Genomic DNA, 22,749 nt, shown 5'->3' with positions numbered 1-22,749 from the left:
TGTTGATTTTCAAAAAAAAAAAATGTAATGAAGATTAACTATCATATAACAATAAAAACGTACTAAAAATCTGAACTCGTTCTTCATATTATGTTTTCCCATAACTTCTTCATATTTTCAAACCATTTTTTTAGTTTTCTAAATTAGTTTATGAATTTTCAAAACTAATATAATCTATTAATACATTCGAACGTCAAATAGAAGAATCTATAAAATAATTTCGAAACTCACATAAACCTTTGATTTTTTTTTTTCTGAAAATAATGATTATTAAAAGAATTTGAAAACAAATGATTATTAATTAAAAATAATAATTTTTATATAATGTTTTATTAACAAGTAAAGTATTTAAAATAAAAATATATCAATTAAAATGAAAAATAATGATCATACTTGGCCCAATTCAATTTTAACCCAAGTTCCCATAGATCCTTCTAGAAATTACTATTTCAAATCCTATGGTTTTCCTATTGACCAAACAAGGTACAACAATTGATGCTTATGTTACAACATCGGGAGATTCCCCTCTTCTCTAAACTCTATGGCTGGATCATAGAACAAAGAAACTCAGGTAGGAAACCAAAAAATTTCAGAGCCAAACCAAAAATCCCTCAACCTGTCATTACTTTCCTCCCCTTTACTCCTCCTCGTGATCTCTCTACAAGGCTTTATCGCTCCACATTCAGTAAGTTCTACTCTACGTAAATTCTTCAGCTTTTTCCCTCCTTTTTTGGTAACATTGGCGCATTTTATTGTGTGAAATGTTTCGCATATGATTTCATCTAGGGTTTTGACTCTTTCGTGCTGCTTCGAAGTGTTTTTTCTCTCACTATTGGTAACATTTCGGTGTATTTGGTGTTTCTTATACGACTTGATATTAGTTCTAATTTTTGGATTATGCCATAGGTGATTCTTTCGTGTTTTACTTGTGCTAAATTTTGGATTTGTCGTTCAAAATGTTCTTAGATACCCTGCAGTTTGATTCGATTAACTTTAGTTTCGCCGTAATAACTTAGGTTTTGATGTCTGAGAGGTTAATTTGTTCTAACCTGTTACGGGAGTTTGCTGCATTATTAGGATTCATGATTTTCGATTTGCATTACGAAAAATTGTTTTTGGGAGCATGATATTACTATGAGTAGCATATTCATATATGCATTCATGTCAACTTCTATATTTTTGGAATCTAAATGCAGAAATCTGTGGGATAGTCTCTATGTAAGAAATATCAATGTACATTCATATATTACAACATTGTCCTTTCAGTTTTTCCAAATTAAAGCAATGCACTGTGACAAATGACATATCTACCCAAATATAGCATTGTGCATTCTGTTTCTTTTTCTTATGATTGAGTGAAAATTGCTTTATATTTATTTGACATCACTATAATATAATAAAGTAATAAACAAATGAATGAAAGTACATTCCTATTTCTTTATCTGTTTATTATTGCATCTGATTTTCATTTCTTTCTATTACAGCATTCTTATGAATGAAGGCTCACGAGTAATTTGTATTCCATTTTCCAAATCATTATCACAATGGAATGCAACAAAGATGAAGCAATCCGAGCCAAAAATATTTCTGAAAATAAAATGAAAAGCAACGATTTCGAAGGGGCCCGCAAATTTGCTTTAAAAGCCCAAAAACTCTTTCCTGAAGTTGATAACATTTCCCAAATCATAACTGTTTGTGATGTCCATTGTTCATCTCAAAAAAAGATAAACAATTCCCAAAAGGACCTTTATGGAATCCTTCAAGTCGAAAACATAGCAGATGAGGCAACAATCAAGAAACAGTATAGAAAACTCGCACTCATTCTTCACCCTGATAAAAACAAATTCCCAGGGGCAGAATCGGCATTTAAACTCATCTGTGAAGCAAATATGACCCTTTCTGATAAAGAGAAACGGTATTTATACGACTTTAAATGTAAAGAATCCGGAAATCCCGCAATTCAAAAACCGCAAAGTCAAAAGTCAAAATCGGATACGAATGGTCAAAAGTCAACGTTTTGGGTGAATTGCCCTTTTTGTCTGATAAAGTATGAGTATGATCAAGCGTTTTTTACTAAACAAATTCGTTGTCCAAAATGCTTCAGACTCATTATGGGTTTTGATGGTGGACCCCAACACCAACGGTCAACCAATGGGTCAACTGGTGCGGGTTGTTCGAACCGAGAGTCGGATACGGGTCAACCCGTAAAACAAGAGGTTGAGAAAACTAGCAAAAGGACACGGGTTAATGATGAAAAAAGCCCGGGAAAAAAGTCAAAAGTATCGAGTTCCAAAATTGAAGAAAAGAATGATGACGTGGAAGCAGTGTATATAGACTGTAAAGATCCGGAATTTACTAATTTTGATAAAGAAAAACAGAAAGAATGTTTTGAAGTTGATCAAATTTGGGCTTGTTATGATCCAATTGACGGGATGCCAAGATTCTATGCACAAATCCGAAAAGTTTTTAAATCTGGGTTTCGGGTACGGATCTCTTGGTTAGAAGCGGATCCGGATAACCCGCCCGAGATTAAATGGGCCGAAGAAGGGTTACCGGTTGCTTGCGGTAAATTCATTCGTGGTGAAACTGAGGAAACACAGGATTCTCTCATGTTCTCTCACCGGATCGTGTTTTCACACGGGAAAAAACGGTTTTCGTATTTTATTTACCCTAAAAAAGGTGAAATTTGGGCTCTTTTTAAAGATTGGGATATAAATTGGAGCTCACATCCGAAATCCCATATGAAATATAAATTTGAAATTGTGGAGATTCTTTCCGATTTCGAAAATGAAAACAATTCTGGTGTTGTTGTTGCTAGTATGGTGAAAGTAAAAGGTTTTGTGGGCTTGTTCCAGAGAACAAGCCCAATACAGCTCGTTGGGCGGAGGATTCCGCCCAACGAGCTGTTCAGATTCTCTCACCGTGTCCCGTCAGTAAAACTGACGGGCACGGAACGAGCAGATGTCCCTGTCGGAGCTTTCGAGCTCGACACTGCGTCTCTCCCGGATGACCTAAACGAATTCTACACCGAACCGCCGAAAAACACGGAATTTTCGCGTTTTCATGATTTTGAATCGGATCGTAGGAGTTGGAAGTTTCGCGAGGGTGAGATATGGGCGATTCGTAAACCCGAGGACCAAAATCGTAAATGTTATGCACAAATTAAAAAAATCGAATCCTCTTTACATGTAGATCTACTCGAATTATGCACATCTAACGACATGATTAGCCCAAATGCGTGTGGTTTGTATAAAGCTTCAAATGGTGGAAGGCGGATAATTTCTCGGGATTCTTTTTTGTTTTTTGTGAAAGCCGAACTTAATGGAAGGAATCGGTTTAATATATATCCAAACGAAAAGGAGATTTGGGTGTTATACAGTAAGCAGGATAAGGATTCCACGTGTACATTTGCTGACGTGGAAGGTGAAAGTGAGGTTGTTGAAGTTGTTGAGAGAAATGGAGATATGATAAAGGTTATATGTCTTTCACGTGTGAGTGGTTATAAGTCGGTTTTTAGGGCTTCTGAGGTTGAAAAGTCAAAGTCTAGGGTTTTGGAGATACCATGTGGTGAGTTTAACAGATTCTGTTATCGGGTCCCGGCTTTTCTGTTAACTGATGAGGATGATGGGAAGTTGAGAGGTTGTTGGGAGCTTGATGTTTCATGTGTTTCGGGTAATTTACATACATACATACATACATACATACATTGTTTTGTTTGTTATGGCATTCTACTTTATGGTCAACTGATAATAAACCATGGTCAATATGCAGGCACTTCAGTTGCTTTTTGGTGATTAATTTGGCAGTTTTGGGTTATCAAGTGTTAAAATTTTTGGTTTAGTTTTTAGGTCGCATTAAAAGCCAGTTCTAAATATAAATATAATACTAAATAGTTTATGGTTTACATTATCTAATTGTATGTTGGTTTAAAAAATGAACCATATGACATGTTAAGTTATTAATCTTTATGCTCAAAAGCGCATTGAAGTAATTGTTAAGTGTGTTTCATTTTTATGTTTGGATGATATCACAAAGTAATTGCAAATAAAAGTTTTTATATTAGATTTTTGGATAATTTGAAGTTTTGAAAAGAAAATCACTATCTTATTTTGTATTTAAAATTTGGATGTGAATGTATATAATGATGAGTAGATAAAATGTAATAATATAGTTTGGTATTTGATAGTGCTGAATGGTTACTACTATTTGAGAGAAAACAGATTCAATAATTATTTTGATGCCCCCATTTTACTAATTAATTCTTCTAATTCTTGGATCCCATTTATCTTCTGTTAAAGATGAATGAATTAATGTTTAAGAAGTGAGCGAAAAAGCCTTTGACAAATCTGTGAACTCGACTTTAACACTGTTAGAATTTGGTTTATGTTTTCTGCTTAAATTATGATTGTATTTTACTTGAAAAATGTTTGTATTTTTAAATAAGATATATTATAAGATTTGCGTTGTGTAACGAATGACTAAAAAGACATAATCACATTTGGTTGACAGTTTGAAAATTCAATCATACAGGATAGGTTTTATTGAAAAAAAGAAAAAGAAAAAGAAAAAAGAAAGAAAAGCGTAACATATGTAAAAGAGGGCACTTAATGGATAAATACATCATCTTTCCACTTAACCTATTAAGTGGTGTTTCTTTTTGACTTAATCAATATGATACTGAATGCCGTTAAAAAAAAAATAGAGTAAATTATATGAATGGTCCCTATGGTTTGGGGTAATTTGTGCGTTTGGTCCATAACTTATTTTTTTAACTCGGAAGGTTCCTACTGATTGTTTTTATTACGTGTTTGGTCCTTATTGTTTGTTTTTGTTACGCGTTTGGTCCCTATCATACCTAAAAAGACTATTATTTAAATAGGAAAAAATGATGCGGTACGTAAGGTAACGTGAGAAAGGTGAGATTAGGGGTGTGTTTATTTAAATAAATTAAAAAATAAAGGGAAAAATAGACTCTTTATGTAAGACAGAGAACAAGCGCGTAACAAAAACAAACAGTAGAGACCTTCCGAGTTAAAAAAATAAGTTAGGGACCAAACGCGCAAATGACCCTAAACCATAGGGACCATTCGTGTAATTTACTAAAAAAATATGATAGTTTCTTTTTTTTACTTGAATGCTAAAAAAAAAGGAGCTCGTGGATTAAGTTAAGAAATGGGATGTCCTATACGTTCCATGATGATTCCAAATTAATTTTCAAAAAAAAAAACTGCCCTCATGTTCCCTCAAAAGAAACTCCCGTCTTCAGCAAAATAGGAATATCTCTTACGTTATTTTATTATATTTTTTAGTTTATTATTTATTTATTTATTTGTTTGTTTTAAGAGAATGAAATCCTTATTATCTTCTTACTGGAAGGCGTATTATCTCTTCATATATCTCTCTTTCTTCCTTCCAAAAATCAGTGATCATTGTTAGATATTTGGATCATTATATATCGTGATCTATTGTTCTTCTTTTCAACTTATTGTTTAACGCTCGAGGAAAACGAGAGTATTACGTGCATCATAGTTCTTAGATATTGCTTTTCAGGCTTGAAAAAAATAGAAAATATTGGCTTCCTTTTTCTAGTTTAATTAATATAATAACAGTTACACCCTCTTAGGGTGGAGGATATCCATTTTTTTCAACTCACTCAACCTATTTGCCACATCAAACGTTTGAATCTAGTTTTTTTTTTTTCAATCCACAGAATATGAAAAGTTGGAAACTCATATTTCCCAAAGAACTCAATCAACTTGCTATGTCACTGTTATTATATTAATTAAACTAGAAAATTCAAAATAAAATAACATAATATCTTTTTAATTAAAAAAAACTAGTGCAAAAGAATACATGATAATTAAAAATATGATAATAAAGGAACCACTGCTTACAGAACCCCTCATGTCAAATGATCATGCAGATTGAGAAAAAATTGCATATAGGAACCACCACCTTGTTTGGATTTACATTTTGGCCCGATGTAACACCCTAATCTACAAGTAATTTCAAATTCATCCATTGAGTTGTAATCATATCATTTTTAGTCCTTGGATTGGAAAGGAGTAGCCATGGGAAGCCCTAATGGCAAAATGGTAATTCTAGAGCTTAAGTAGTACGATGGGCGTACATGTGAGTATGCTAAGCGTATTAGGGTGTGCCCTAGTATGCTGGGCGTACTAGTGTCTAGGTGAAACCCTGACTTTTAGGGTTTGTGGAGTATTTAAGCATCATTATAGCCCTTCCCCCCCCCCCCCCCCCCCCCCCCCCATCTTTTCATCCTCTAAGTTCTGGGATCGTTTTTGGCAAACCCTAACTCCCCTAGTGTGTGTGTGTATGAGTTAAGAGTGTGTTTCTTGTATGCTTGAAGGAGAAGTTAGTTCATCAAAGGAGTCAAGGAAGGAAGCAAGCTTGCAGATCTAGGATTATAATCTTCTTTACGAGCTTCAGGAGATATAAACCTTCTACCTTTATGCTTGGATTGTTTAGATCTTATTTTGGTAACTTTTTGGTGTTCTTCTTGTTCTAAACGTCCCATTGTTATGCATGCTTTGTTTTGGACATTTTGAGTTGTCCTTTCAGGCCCTAGGAAGGGTTGAAAATTACAAAAATGACGTCCCTTTGGCTGGTTTGGTTGCATGTTGCTAATAAGATGTCTGAATGGATTAAGACCATGCATTAAGCCCTTTTTGGACGACCAAAGTCTTAAAGTTTGGGACTTTATGGTTCTTTAGTGCTTTTGAGCCATTGATCTGAAGTTTGAGCTTAAGTGCTTAAGCTATTAAGTACATATTGGACTTTTGGATATGTGAGGGTACGCCCTGCGTAGGGAGGAGTACACCCCCACATACTTGGCCAGCCTCCCCGTAACTTGGTCAATGCGAGGTCTCGTGTACACTGAGTGTACCTCCGGCGTACACCTCGTGTATGCGACTGTTTTGGGCTCCTTTGCTTTGGGTTTTGGGTATTGGGCCATCTATTGGGGTTTGATACTTAGGCCCTAATGGACTATCTGGATAAGTGTGTTTTGGGCTAATTAGAGGATCGGTCCTTGGACTGGGCCCAATAAGGAGTTGGGCCCAATTTGGAAAATTGGGCTAAGTGTGGGCCTTGAAGTAATTTGAGCCTTTTGGATCAAGATTTAGTGTAATTGAACACCTTTTCTATAGTGTAATTGAACACCTTTTTTTTTGTGTATTTGTAGTGTAAGGAACCATAAACTATACATATTAAAGTTTATTATACATGTTTGTAGTGTAAGGAACCATAAACTATACATATTAAAGTTTATTATACATGTTTGTAGTGAAGGAAAATTTGTAGTGTAAATGGAAACCTTTCATAGCGAGTTTATAATGTTAATGAACCATAAACTATACCTATTATAGTTTATCATATATGTTTGTAGTGAATGAAAAACTTATCATGAACGACTATTTCAGTTGGTGATACTAAACTAACACGAAATACATTCAATACATAGAAAATTTATTGCCATACACTTTGCTCAACATGTTACAAAGTGTTAATAAATTGAAAGCTGTTTAGCTAGTTTTAACTTTTCTGTACTGTTTTTAGAAAATCACAGAAAAATCATACGAAGTCGAAATCTAAATCCGTAAACTCTGAGAGTTCAGGAAATGTGTCTAGTTTATTCATAATTTTTGTTATGATTTTTAGTGGTCACTAACTAGTGAGAAAATGCTCATATTCACAGATTGGTCCAAATTAATTTTTGAAATGATAGGCAGTTTTGTAAAAATCACCATAAATTGTAGAAAAATCGTGTGAACTTATGCAAGTAGTCATTAGAAAGGTATAAACATGAACTATTTGCATATTAAACAGTTTTGAAAGAATTTAAGTTTAAGTTGGTAAAAACAGTTCGTGAATGAACCTTAACTATTTTATTAAAGGTTGTTGGTTGTATTAAAGTATGTTTTTGGTGTTGTTACTTGAATTCTCCCACTTAAACTTAAAGAAAACATGAAAATATGAGGGTATGAACTCACCTTGAGTGATTCCCTGAGATGGGTGTTAAATAAAAGAGGTTTCCAAGTCAAGAACACTTGAAGGATGCTTGAAGATTTGAGGTTCCTAAGAGCAAATATGTTGATTTTTTAGTATAGGATCCAAGTTTTGGGGTGAAGAAGTGTAGAATATTTAGGAGTAAGATGAAGCTACTTACAAAGAGTGGGTGAGAAGCTCAAGAACAGCCCTTGAATCTCGAGTTTTGTGAGTGAAAAATGAGAGAGAAGTAAACTTGCTTTAGGTGAGGAGTGAAGTCTTGGAGGGGAAGGAGAAGATTTACTTGAATTTTGTTTATATGAATAGGATAAAGGAAAACTTGTTGAAGAAGGGTGGGAAGTACAATGAGTTTACTAGGGCCGATGTGAATAGTGACATAAAGCATGAATAGTAATCTGATGTTGTCATAACTTTATGGAAAAGTCAAAAAGTACCTTCATGTACTTTGAATTTGTCCTCAATAATAGTAGGGATTTTTATCTTTTAAACTGCTAAGATATGGGTAATTTAAGAGTTTAGAGGGTTGAAAATAATAAAAGTACGAATTTATTTGAAAATCTCACGTTAAAATCACCAAAAACGGGGTTAAAACGTGAAAGTGGTCGAAAACCGGGAAGAAAGGAGCGAACATGCGAAGTCTAGGGGTTAGAAGCGAAGTTCGGTTGTGAGGTCTAGGGACCGAAGTAGGTGGAAACAAAGTGGAGGGGGCCAAAACTTGCAGAACCGAAGGTAGGCCTCTCGGAACGAAGGGTCACTCGGACCAAAGGTTCGATTCTTAAGCATGTTCGGTTCACTGCGGATTCGGTCGTTGGTCCTAGGAGGCTTCGGTCCTTAAGGGGGCTTCGGCCCTATATGTCCATTTTTCTAATAAACTTCCCGTTTCAAGTTTTTGACTAAGTTAAGGGTCGGGATGCCCCGAGTGTTTTTAAAAAGTTAAGAGAGAGAGAGAGAGAGAGAGAGAGAGAGAGATTGAGAGAGGCTTTTTTGGTGACCTTTATTAGTGTTCGGCCCCATAGGGCAAGGTTTGTAAACCCCATTATGCCTTGTTATGAGTGTTTTACACCCCGAGGGGTACTTAATAGTGCGTTAGAGAGTCGTTACATCACTTACCCTTCTTAGGGTTTTAGAATTTCCTGAGTATATGAAACCTCTAAACGATACTTTGTATTAAGATAGAGAATTGTTTACTAGAATTTTTAGAGTAGGCCCTAACATACATGAGTTAGTTGAGCGGACCGGTTAACCCATTGACTTTATTTGACTTTGACTTGACCAGAAATTTGCAGTTGTCACAGCTAAGGGGCGAATTAACATTTTTAGAGTATGGCGGCTGGCTTAGAAATGAATAAAAGAGGCTAACATAAGGCTTATATAGGGTACATCACAAAAAATTAGGGTTTCTTACTCACCCTCGTACGCGCAACGTACTCCTTGTATGCCCATCGTACGAGGTCTCGCACCCCGATCCAATCCTCGTAGTACGCTAAGCGTACACCCCACTATGCATGGTGTAATACCCTTCGCGTCATCTCGTGTACTCCTTTGGTACACCACACGTACTAGGATTTCCCTTTAAACCCTAACATATTCCAAAGGCCATAACTTCTTTGATACAACTCCGATTCCGACCATCCTTATATCCACGAAAAGGTAAAGAGGAGCTCTACACTTTAATCAACTCATATTTACCATAAAGTTTCCTAAATGAAAATCCAATTTCCATAAGAGCCCACTACCATTTTACCAAAATACCCTTTGGCTCTAAAACCAAATCCGAATGCCCGAATTGTCTACATTACATCGCCTACACCTAAATGGCTAACGATTCAGAACATGTCGTTATGCCCTAGACATACTCTTTTAAGGCAGAGTTTGACTATTACTCCATGACAAAAGTCCAAGCAGAGTACATGAGATAGAGGGAGAGAAAGATACATGAAATAAAGAAAGGTACTTACATGAACAAGGAAGAAGGAACGAGGATTTGGCTGATTTCTTCATTTCACTCATAATACATGAAGTGAGTCAAAGTTGTAATCCCCATGTCTATTTCTTTACTTAAAAGTCCAAATATATGGGTGTGAAAGTTATATGGACGCGAAAGCTACTAGGATGCGAAAGTTACTCGAACACGAAAACTACATGGGTGAAAAAGTTACTCGGATGCGAAAGCTACTTGGATGCAAAAGTTACTTGGATGAGAAGGTTACATTGATGTGAACGTTAGATGCCAAATCATATTTAGTAGCGAACGTATGCGGAAGCCAGGAGTCATATTCGCATGAAGATGCGAATGGATGCAAAAGTCGGAAGTTAAAATAACATCCAGTTGCAAACGAAAGTGAAAACCAAATTCGCATCTAGTTGCGAATGGATGCGAAAATTGAACCTTAGGAGCCATAACTAGCTTTCGTCCCCAATCGCAACTAACCCTTAGCCTCACTAACTTGCTTTTGCATTTAATCACAACTAAGGTCATGGGATGTCACACTTGTGACATTTAAAATGTCACAAAAATGACTTTTGATTCTTGTGTCCAATTTCCGACATCTAATAGTTTTTCCGAAGGTGGCAGATAATAGATTTAATTCAAGAGCTCCAAAAACCCGAACAGATTAATTTTCCGAGTTGTAGGACTCCGAGAAATCGAGTTTAAAGTTCCACTTACAAACGCTTAATATGTATTTTCAGTTTTTCAGACGTATTAACCATGTTTAGAGTTTGTGTTTGTGATTAGTTTGAGATTTCTCACAACGGGAAGTATTATACCATGTTATATATTGTTGTAATTATAATGACACTATATATTTGCTAGAAATGCATTAAAACTCAATATATCAAGTTACAAAGAGGTTCGCGGTGAACCGACTGTTTATAGATTTAGCCATAAATTCCGCGATGTCACATTTTTCTTTATAATAAAATATAGGGAATGTAATCTAAAATATTTGCCTTTAGCAAAAAAAAAAGACCAATTCTTTCAGACACTGAATTGATGGAATTTAAAAGGTTTAAATCATTTTAATTTTAACTAAACATAATCTTTACTAAACTATAAATTTCCCCCTCCCCTTTTGCGGGCGGGGGGGGGGGGGGGGGGGGGGCACAAACAAAGTATTGCTAATTACAGTCATACAAAAGAAAATGACTATTATATTTTCTTTTGTTGTTTTGTATGCACTATTTTGGAGGGACAAACTTGCTTACACTGGAAAATATAATATAGTGACCAAACTTGCAAGTTTTCTATAAATTATGGGGTCACTTTTTGTAAACATATTCACTGATATAAACTAGGGAAAATGACTTAGGAGGGTAACTACCTCTTATCCGTGTTCACATATTAGCAACTTCTTTTTTTTGTACATAATAAAGGAACTAACTTGTTTTAACTGTTTAAATTATAACAATATTACCGGCAAATACATGTTTTAACTGGTAACTCAAAGGGAAAATGATTTAGGAGGGTAACTACCTCTTATTCGTGTTCACATATTGGCAACTTCTTATTTTTTTGTATATAAGAAAGCAACTAACTTGTTTTAACAATCTAACATCCCAAAAATCATGACCAAAAATTTCGTTTTTAATTTAATACTAAAACCATAATTATCAAACCATTAATTTAATACTCCGGCATCAGGCCCCGCCTGACATCGAGCCCCGCTTGGTATACATATTTGTGTCTCTTAGGCCCCGCATGTCTCCGGGCCCCACCCGCTAAACACATACAATTATATAACATGCTAACACATAAAGATACATACTCTATTGTATCTCTGTCCTAAGAAACATACTCTGCTAATAATGAGATATGGAACATCGTCCGTACTCAACTAGTGATGAAATACGGGACCTCGCCCACACTCACCTCTTTACCAGACACATACAAGTATCACAGAGACAACAAGTATAATCTAACATGCAAACATTCCTCGGGCACCCGCCCGACATCAGACCTTGGTCTGGAATAACATACTAGCATACAATGCCTAGGGCTAACCCCCGGGACTTCCTACTTATAGGCTACATGGGCTGGCATTGTGGCCTTAGACCCATTCACACAGTGAGGAGACTCCCCTTGCACTGCTGAAGCCCTGGATGGAACTAGCTGAGTACGAACGAAGTTCCGTATCTCATTATTAGCAGAGTATGTTTCTTAGGACAGGGATACAGTAGAGTATGTTTCTTTATGTGTTAGCATATTATATGATTGTATGTGTTTAACGGGCGGGGACCAGAGACAGGCGGGGCCTAAGAAAGATAGATCGGTATACCGAAGGGGTCTCGATGCCAGGCGGGGCCTGATGTCGGGCGAGGCCCAATGCCGGAGTATTAAATTAATGGTTTGACAATTATGGTTTTAGTATTAAATTAAAAATGAAGTTTTTGGTCATGATTTTTGGGTAGTTACACAGTTAAAACAAGTTAGTTGCTTTCTTATGTACAAAAAATAAGAAGTTGCCAATATGTGAACACGGATAAGAGGTAGTTACCCTCCTAAGTCATTTTCCCTTTGAGTTACCGGTTAAAACATGTATTAACCGGTAATATTTGTGTAATTTAAACAGTTAAAACAAGTTAGTTGCTTTATTATGTACAAAAAAGAAGAAGTTGCCAATATGTGAACACGGTTAAGAGGTCGTTACCCTCCTAAATCATTTTCCCTATAAACTATAAGGACAATTTTATCATTTATTTTTATTTTCTATATATCAATAGAATCTAATAATATACAAAAATCTTAAACATATGAACCATTTTTATAAAGAACTAACTTTGTAAATATCTTTTCTATAAATGAAAAATATTCCAAAGACTAAATGTAAAACCTTTGTTTTGCAGAAATTAAATCTATAAAAATATAAAGCTATTATAACAAAACTAAAACGGGTCACAAACATTTTGTATTTTGTATACAATATGATATATAATACAATTTTATAATTTAATTTATTATTTATTATTTTAATTTTTCAAATATTTTTTTTTTTCCAAATCCATTAAATGTCTATGGACTCGTTGTGCGCAACCCACCGAGCTAATTAAGTGGCTGTGGCCCAAAGAGCAATGACTCCTCCTATTGATTCTGATTCCTTCCAAGTTGACAAGTTGCCAACTTGTTGCTGTGTTGCCAGTTGCCACATGCTACCACGAGTTAGGGTTTCCAAATACGACGCCATCAGACATTCATACCCTCCAACCCTTAAAATTCGCATCGCAATTAAGTCCCAAATCGTACTCCGCCGCGAGTATTACACTTTTTCCTTCACCACCACCACCACTGCGTCTAACCCTCTTTTTTACACGATGATCTGAACTATTTTAACTTCTTCAGCAACAAATCGTTGTACTTTGAAGGCAAAAAAGGTTGAACCTGATTTCAGAATGTGAATCAGACCCAGATCTGTATCGAACATCATTAGGATATCAAGAATCTGAATCTTGAATATGTTGCTGAATCAGGTAATTGCTCTTTAAGTTTCGAATCATGTTATTTTTGTTTGTTTGTTAATTACGTTTATCTAAAAATACTTCTCCGATTCTCGTGTTTTATGATTTTTGTTAATTTGCAAAACAGGTGCATGTTAGCTTGAGAATTCTGAAGTAACTTGAGAATCTGCAAAATCTGATTACCTTGAGATTTAGCTTAATTTAGTTGTCTTATGTCATTCCAAGAACTATTGCTTTAATTCTTTACTTTTATTGACCATGGACTTTCTTGAGAATTTGGAGATTTTTATCTAAAATACTTTCTTTGATCGTTTTGAGGTTACAAAAACAATTTCAACGCGATATTTGTGCAAAACTCTAAATTTAAAAAGGAATCATTTTAACCAAAGTTTCCATAAAGATTTAAGAGCCATAGAACTTGGAATGACATCAAACAGTTGATCTGAGCTAAATTTTATGGTAACCAATTTTTGCAAATTCTTCTCAAAAGTTATGGCTAATTGTATACAACACAAGTTACATGTTGGTAGATAGTGGAAGCTATAAAAACCAAGTTTGGTAAGTCATTGGTCAAGGTAAGTCCGATATCTTTTAAGTTTGCAATATTTTATCTGTTTATTCTTGTACTACGTTTATATTTTGTATAAAAGGTTCTACTTATATGTAACAAAAAGTGTAGTATTTGATGAATCGTATATCAAATCACGAAAGTAAATATTTGTGATAAAAAAACCTTGTACATTATATTTGTTTAATTTCCGTTTTTTTTTATGTGAAAATGTTATTTATGATTTTTGAAAATATCATGTATGTAAATTAATAAAATTCTTATTAGTAGTCAGATATTGAAAGAAATTTATTTTTTGTAATCATCAATCTAAGTAATATTTTGAAGTAGCTGTTAATTAACAAATAAAACAAGGATACATTTTTTGCTTAAAATTGTTAATCGTTTAATCTTTTTTTTTTTCTCGCTTTTAGGATAGTTACACGTCTTAGGTTTGTTCAGTAGTGAAATAAGTTGACAATTAAGTGATACTTTTAAAAGAAAAAGACAAACCTTTTTGACTTTTACCGGGATTTAAAAAAAAATTAAAGGTTTTCTAAAAATAACCATCAATTTTGTAGGTTTTAACTGTGAAATATGGCATATGCCATGGCCACAATATCTCTGAAGTCACCGAACCATGATTTGAAAGAGAATAAGAGTATTCTGAAAGCTTTTTTTGAAGAAAAAAAATGCAAAAACAAATATTCATTTTTTTTTGTCATAGAAATATTCAAAGATTATCTTCTCAGCAAAAAAAATTGTAATTCTGATTACAAAATTAATAGATAATTTCACTGTGAAAATCAAGTGCTTGAAATGGCAAACCAAAATTTTTTAACCATGCAATTCTTACAAAACGTAACTCACATTGGTAACCGGGCTTGACCCATTTGATCCATTTTTTTCCAAGTGTTGTGGTTATGTTGGAATCCTTTTACGTCGGGGGAGTTATAGTACGTATAAATAGCACATCCCATCTGTCATTGTGTTTTACTGCTTTTCTTTGGAGTAGATTTGTCTATGTGTTTGCATTAAATTGCATTTTTGGTCTTTACAATTGCTCAAAACAAACATATACACATTAAAAATTGACACACATAAACATACATAATGTTTAAAAACTATTACCTTATGTGTTTCAACCTTAGGTATGAAATACTTAAAGGCCAAATGCCCTCCCCAATTGTCACCCAATTCGACTAAAATAGTGACATACACCTTAAAGAATACGATGTCATTGATTTTACCATTGCCCCTATGATTTGGCGATCATTAGAACCTAGTCAGGGAAACAAAAGCCTAGTTTAAGTGCTTCGGTGATGACAAATGTCTCAAAAGTTCGCAGGCGATGAAGAATCTCATGAACATTTTTGTGGATTTTGTGGATAAATGCTCCAAGCAAGGTTATCAAGATCAGGATCCTACGTAGGATCGTTTTTGAATCTTCAAGATACGGATAAGAATCGGAAGATCCTACAAAAACATAATTTTAACTTGTAATTATAAAACATGAAAAATATCTCAAACGATTTGCGCGTTTGGTCCCTAACTTATTTTTAACTCGGAAGGTCCTTACTGTTTGTTTTTGTTATTGGTCCATGTCTTACCTAAACAAACTATTTTGCTCCTGATTTTTCAATTTATTTAAATAAGCATACCCCAAACCCTCCCTCACCTTACCTTACTTACCTCGTTATTTTTTCCTATTTAAATAATAGTCTTTTTAGATAAGACATGAACCAAACGTGTAAAAAAACAAACAGTAGGGACCAAGCGCGTAATAAAAACAAATTGTAGGGATCAAACTGTGTAACAAAAACCAATAGTAGGGACCTTTCGAGTTAAAAAAGTAAGTTAGAGATCAAACGTGCAAATTACCCCAAATCACATGGACCATTCGTATAATTTACTCTTATAATAATTAAATTATTAATTACAAGTTAAAAAAAATATAAAAAAAATCAAATGTGTAAAATATTTTTTTAAGATTTTTAAGGACCAAAACCACTAAAACTCTATGTATTTGATAACATAGTCTTTTAAAAAAAGATAAAGATAGAATCCCACTATGCTTATCCATAAGGCTATACGGAATGAATTTTTTTTTACGCGTGGTATAACATGGAAGCCCACTCACTACCAACTTACCATTGGAACACCATCACTACCTTGTGACTTTGTAACTATTTGTAAGTGAGGTTACCCTTCTTCACAATCTCTCTCATTCATCCCTCTCTTTATCTCTCTCTTCTTCTCCCCACTTATTAACAACTTACTAGTAGAACACCATTTCCTAAGGTTGATGAGAACCTAGTGGGATTGATATTTACAGATGTGACCATCTTTTTATACGTAAGAGAACACCATCCATTCCATATAACATAAGTGGTCGTTTGATTTGGCTTCCATCTAGGTCCAAAGTTGGATCGGGTCCTCAATCTTCAATTAGCATGTTTGTTTTTCCTTTTAAAACCTTAGACTCGGTCCATACTTGGGACTCAGTCCATAAAAATCATTTGAATCAGTATGTTTTATAAAGATGAAGGTTTGGGAACGAGATCAATAATCTCCATCTTTCCTTTTCTCCTTCTCATTCCTGTGACACTCCTTCCCAGACACAATTTCTTTAGGTTGCTCTTCCACCTCCATTCATCCCCTGTATAGATTTCATCCTCAATCGCACACCCAATAACGACCTTCTCATTCGTACACCCACCAATAACGTCATTGCATGTATCGATTTCATCCTCAAATGGTAAATGATTTTTCCTCAACTGACCCTCAATCGACTCACCTACCTCTGAAGTTGAAAGATTTTTTGACTGGTTGAAAGATAGAAACGGTAGATTACATTCGGTTTTTCCTCAATTGACCCTTAATTGGAAAATTGGGACGTTGATTCCTTTGGTACCCTCAATCGACTCACCTCTAGAAAATTGGAAAATTAGGATGTTGATTCCTTTGCTCTGATTTTGATTTTTGTTTATCTTACACTTGATTTCGATTTTCTTGTTGATGTGCCCTGATTTCGATTTTTGTTAATCTTGCACCCGATTTCGATTTTCCTTCTGTCACCTGATTTTGATTTCAAAGAACATCAAGAAAAAGTTCTGCAAGGATGTGGACTGCCAAACACCTTCTAGTTTCTAGATTGAAGACCCAAAGACAAGCTTTTTCGAAGTCAAAAGCTTGTGGGTTTTTTCCAATTTTTTCATGTTTATAACCATATAACAGATGTTGCTTCACATCTATAAGAGAAATAAATAAAAATATGTAGTTTTCTCTTAGTGTTGATGTAAATGAATTATTGTAAAAGATATTGTCTGAGGGTAATATAGTCATTTTGTATTACAAGTCAGATGTAAAATCAAACATCAAATTTTAGTTAGAATTTTACTTGGTCAGAACTTCTAACTCAATCAACTTTTAACCCAGTCAGTTCTAACCCAGTTAGTAAATATCGAACGACCCCTAAAAGCCGTCTTCCATTATTTGCACGCTACCTGTCTTTCGTCCATATATTATTATATATTTGAGGAAATAGTCTTTAATTCCTATATTATAAAATTTCTACATCTACTTAATTTAAAAATTATAGAAATAGTTTATTTGTCTCTTAAAGTTAGAGAAATAGTCCCTATAAATTATGTAATTTATAGATATGGTCAGTGTAATATTGAATTTACAAAAATGTATTTTTTTGTTTCACAAAATTACATAAATTGTCCATATGTTTCAAAAGGTTACAAATTTGGTATGTAAGTAATTGAACAATTACAAAAATGTACCACGTGTTTCTAAATTTTTTAGAAATGGTCTTGATATAAAAGGGAATTTATAGAAATAGTCCCTACCTAGAGTACCCTATAGCAAACTAAGAAACAAATTCTAAAAATTATCTCTAACTAATAGCAAACTAACATAAATATCCATGTGTATCACATAATTATAGACATAGTCCTTGCCTAATAGCAAATTTACCAAGCATAGTCCCCATGCTTAGAGATGGAACATAGCGGTGATCCTAATCCCCATCCTATCCCCAAATCCTCATAATCGTCTCCATCCACATCTCCATCCACATCTCCATCCCCAACATGGAATATAAATGAATCCTTATCCACACCCCCAATACGGTTAGGGGATTCCCAATGGGGAATCAAATACTTTTTTTATTATTTATTTTAATATAAAAACTTTTAAGTAAAGAAAATTATAAATTTCAATTTTACCAGCATAAGATTAAAAGTTTTACAGACAATAAAAATATTCATAGATTGTATAAAAACTATAAACAAATTCTCAACCAAATTTAAATACACACATACAAAATAAGTAGAAAGAAGTATGAGAGTGTGATATTTGAGGTAACGATAGTGTAACACCTATTCCATGTATTATTTGATTTAGTTAATTTCAGGGTTTTTTGGTGCATGGACTCGGCAAGTTGGGAGTAAACTCAACGAGCAGAGGCATTTAACCATGGACGTGGACTGGGACCAACTTGGTGAGTCGGAAGGCCCGACTCGGCGAGTTGGAGCTATAGAGAAGAAACCCTAATTTCGGGGTTTGCCCCATACATAAAGGTCATTAACTACCCTTGTGACCTCCCCTAGCACCTTATCTCCCTACAGAAAGCAATTTGTAGCCGTGAACACTCTTGAGTGAGAGTAAGAGCGTTTATGTGTGATTTTGGTGGGCTGTGAAGGATTTTTTTGAGCTTGAAGAAGAATGAGCAAGGAGAGAAGTAGTAGATCCGAAATCTACACTGCATTGGCCACCATCTTGAGGTATAATGCGACAACCCAGAACTTCTATCTTGTACAATTGGTCAATTCTATCAATGTTAAACTCGATTCTGCCACCTTTTAACACCGTTTGAGGCAAGTATTCTAAGCCTAATACAATCAAAGTTTAGGTCCTAGGTCGAGTGATTCCAAGTCTTAGCACAAAATTCGGGCCATACACCCTCTTGGGAGGAGTGTACGGCCGTACACATGAGTGTGCGGCCGCACACCCACCCCACAACCGTACACCCAGGGTGGTGGGTCACCCACCCCTATAAATATCAGGAGACCCCTTCTCTTTCATTCTTTTCTTCATTTGGCTGCCCACTACTACTTTCTCTCTCTAGAATCTTCATCCAAGAACCCTCCAAAGGCTTAAAAAACATAAGTGATTCATCCCCTAGCTCGTTATGCTTGAAAGATCCTTTGATTCTTCATGTTTTTAGCCTTGTTCTTCATCCATTAAAGGTGTACTGCCACACACCTTCATAAGGTCGGCTATACACACCTTAAAGGCTCTCCAAAGTGAGAGTTTGGCCCCTATATTCTAGTTGGACTTCGTATTAGTCTTAATGCACCTCAAAATCGTCATCTTGAGCATGAACATGGAGAGTGTATGGCCGCACACACCTCTGTACGGCCGCACACCCCTCTGTACGGCCGCACACACACCCTTATGACCGTACACCCACTTTGATGATAATATTTGGCCTCAAAATTGCAATACCACTCAATATGGATCTAGAACCACTCCTTGGATGCTTGTAGGATCTTGGAAACACCTCAAAACACTCCCCATAATGAGTGTACGATCGTACACTCATGGGCCGTACACCCATGGCCGTACACCTTCGTCATTTGAGCATACATGGTTCCGACACTTAGTTCAAGCATTCTGGGTCCTTAGATTGGTTCTCTACCATGTTTAGTCTTGAAATACCTTAATCTAATACATATATGTGTGACCATATGTTAATAGGATCCACTTGAGTTCGAAACGTTAGTTGACACTCGGCATCCATACTAATCGTACATTCGAATCCTACGCCAATGGTGAGTTCATACCCCTAAGTTTTTCCGAGTTTTCATGTTTTAAGGGGGGGGGGGGGGGAATACAAGCAAAAGTACAAGGAAACTTGTGCTCAAAATATATTATTTTGTTCAAGATAATTATATTTTTAGTATGCTTTTAATACGGAAAAGAGTTTACCAAACGATTAAGAAATCAACTCGTAGAAACAATTTTCAAAACTAGAGCAATGAACTTATGAATCATGTAGTGAAATGTATCATTTTATAAAGGATTCATGTTAATCATAAATGTTATGAAATATTAGTTTGTGAATGACCATTGGATTCTCCATTTCTCCCATAACTCTCCATCATTATTTAGCATTAGTAACAACCATTTCAATGTGTTTTATGAATGTAATAATACACCATCATAATGTGCATTCATATTATAGCTCATCTTTCTTCTTATTTGGATAGTATAAATAGTGAGCCATATGTATTAGAAACTTGAGGATTTCATCACAAGTATTGGAATAAAAGTTCTCTCTACTTTTATTTCTTTCTTTACTTTATAATTTATATTGTAATTTGATCATACTTTATAACACGTTATCAGCATGACTCTACCATAGAGCTCTACCTCCTTATTGTTCTTGTAATTTTCAGGTATGTATTTTTTATTTTATAATTTTACATGTACAATGCTTACAACTTATTTTATGGAATTTCTTAACTAACAATTCCTTAACATACAAATCTTTATTTTGATTTCTATTTTCATTATGGAAAACAATGCTAGAGAAAACTTTCTCTAGTTTCATAGTACTAACATGCTCCTGCAGTAGAAATATCATGAGAAATGTTTAAAATAAATATGAATTAATCTCATGCTTACTTGTGGATAAACAAAACAATGATTTATTGATGAAAAATCACCAATTAATCCCGACCGGTTCTAGTGCATTCCCTGAAGTGAATGCAACATTATATAATCATAATAGTCGTGGGTCTAACCGAGGTCATGGAGGTTATCATGATTATCATAAAAATAACAAGATTACAAGTAACCACCAGAAGTTGGAAAATAACAAAAATCCACATCCTAATGATAAACGTGGTCAAGGAAAAACAAAGGTTGAAAATGTTTATCACTAATGTGGAATGACCGATCATTAGTCTTGTACATGCTGCTTACCAAAGCATTTTGTTGATCTTTATCAAGATTCTCTAAAATATAAAGAAAAATATCGAAACAAATTTTATTCAAAGTGATATCCATGAAGATTAACCAGAAATGACACATTTGGATGTTGTCGATTTTCTTGTCTACCCCGAAGGGATAAGTGGTGATATGGATGGTAATTGATCAGAATAAATGTGTAGTTTTGTTTCATGACATTTATTATGTTTTTATGTCGTATTCGTTTAATGAGAAATGATGACGTCACAATCTTCCCAAATTAATAAAATATGACTTTATTTCTCTAAGTCGAATATTTCTTGTATTTTATTTATTTATTGAAAAGAAATATGGATATTCGCAAAAGAAATAAGGAAGATATGTTTCTTGCAGACAATGCAATACCACATAGCATTTTTAATAATGAAAAGTATTTTGCTTACTTATCAATTAGATAAGCAAATGTAAATATAATAACAGGTAATGCAAAAATGATTGAGGGCTCCGGAAGAGCGAATATAATATTACAACAAGGGACACTAATTACAAATTGGTGATGCATTATTTTCATCTAAATCACCAAGAATGAAGGCTCTGGAAGAGCGAATATAGTATTACCACAAGTGGCGATAATTACAATTGGTGATGCATTATTTTTATTAAAATCACCAAGAAATTTATTAAGTTTTAAGGATATTCGGTCTAACGGATATCCTATTGAAACAACTAATGATGGTAATAAAAATTATCTCAACATTACGAAAATGATATCGGGTAAGCAAAGTCTTTTGGAAAAATTACCCGTATTGTCCTCCGGATTGTATTATACAAATATTAGAATGATTGAATCTCATGCTATTGAAAATAAAAGGTATGATAACATCTACAAAGTTTGGCATGACCGGTTGGGCCATCCCGGATCAGTTATGATGCGCAAAATAATTGAAAGTTCAAGTGGACATTCCTTGAAAAACCAGAAGATTTTTCAAGCTAATGAATTGTCTTGTGTTGCATGTTCTCAAGGAAAATTAATTTCCCGTCCATCATTGAATAAAGTTGGGTATGAAAGTCCTAGTTTTTTAGAAAGAATTCAAGGGGATATATGTGGACCAATTCATCCACCATGTGGACCATTTAGATATTTTATGGTCTTAATTGACGCGTCAACTAGATGGTCACATGTGTGCTTATTATCTAGCCGTAATCTCGCTTTCGCAAGATTACTAGCACAAATAATCCGCCTAAGGGCACATTTTTCCGATTACCCAATTAAGAAAATTCGACTTGACAATGCTGGAGAATTTACATCACAAGCTTTTAATGACTATTGCATGTCGATTGGGATAACTATTGAACATCCTGTTGCATATGTTCATACACAAAATGGTTTAGCTGAGTCGTTAATCAAACGCCTTCAATTAATTGCAAGACCATTACTAATGCATTCTAAACTTCCTACATCGACATGGGGACATGCAATTTTACATGCGGCATCACTTATACGCATCAGGCCAACTAGTTATCATAAGTTCTCCCCTATTCAACTGGTTTGCGGCCATGTACCAAATATTTCCCATCTAAGGACGTTCGGATGTGCAATTTATGTACCCATTTCTCCACCTCACTGCACAAAAATGGTTCCTCAAAGAAGAATGGGAATTTATGTTGGATACGAATCTCCATCTATAGTAAAATATTTAGAACCATCAACTGGAGATTTATTTACAGCTAGATTT

At 34.6% G+C, this 22,749-nt stretch overlaps 1 protein-coding gene and 1 long non-coding RNA gene across 2 annotated transcripts; both read left to right on the top strand.

The window, feature by feature from the left end:
* Positions 1–550: 550 nt before the first annotated feature.
* LOC144998326 (uncharacterized) lies at positions 551–3,991 on the top strand. Its single transcript, XM_078958121.1, has 3 exons — positions 551–685; positions 1,485–3,672; positions 3,772–3,991. The coding sequence occupies exons 2-3, from the start codon at positions 1,545–1,547 to the stop codon at positions 3,792–3,794; spliced, it is 2,151 nt and encodes a 716-aa protein (XP_078814247.1). The 5' UTR covers positions 551–685; positions 1,485–1,544; the 3' UTR covers positions 3,795–3,991.
* A 9,091-nt stretch (positions 3,992–13,082) lies between these two features.
* LOC145046244 (uncharacterized) lies at positions 13,083–14,835 on the top strand. Its single transcript, XR_013681983.1, has 2 exons — positions 13,083–13,494; positions 13,610–14,835. It is a non-coding gene; the product is annotated as an uncharacterized LOC145046244 (long non-coding RNA).
* Positions 14,836–22,749: the final 7,914 nt, after the last annotated feature.

The sequence above is a fragment of the Lactuca saligna genome, chromosome 5, assembly GCF_052625555.1.
Source record: "Lactuca saligna cultivar CGN05327 chromosome 5, ASM5262555v1, whole genome shotgun sequence".
Classification (NCBI taxonomy): domain Eukaryota; kingdom Viridiplantae; phylum Streptophyta; class Magnoliopsida; order Asterales; family Asteraceae; genus Lactuca; species Lactuca saligna.
This window is presented reverse-complemented; position numbering and strand designations above follow the sequence as displayed.

What these genes read in the sequence shown, in the direction of transcription:
- LOC144998326 (XM_078958121.1), top strand. Translation starts at nt 1,545, where the DNA reads ATGGAATGCAACAAAGATGAAGCAATCCGAGCCAAAAATATTTCTGAA. An exon ending in TGATGTTTCATGTGTTTCGG is followed by an intron (nt 3,673 to 3,771) that starts GTAATTTACATA and finishes GTCAATATGCAG; the next exon opens with GCACTTCAGTTGCTTTTTGG.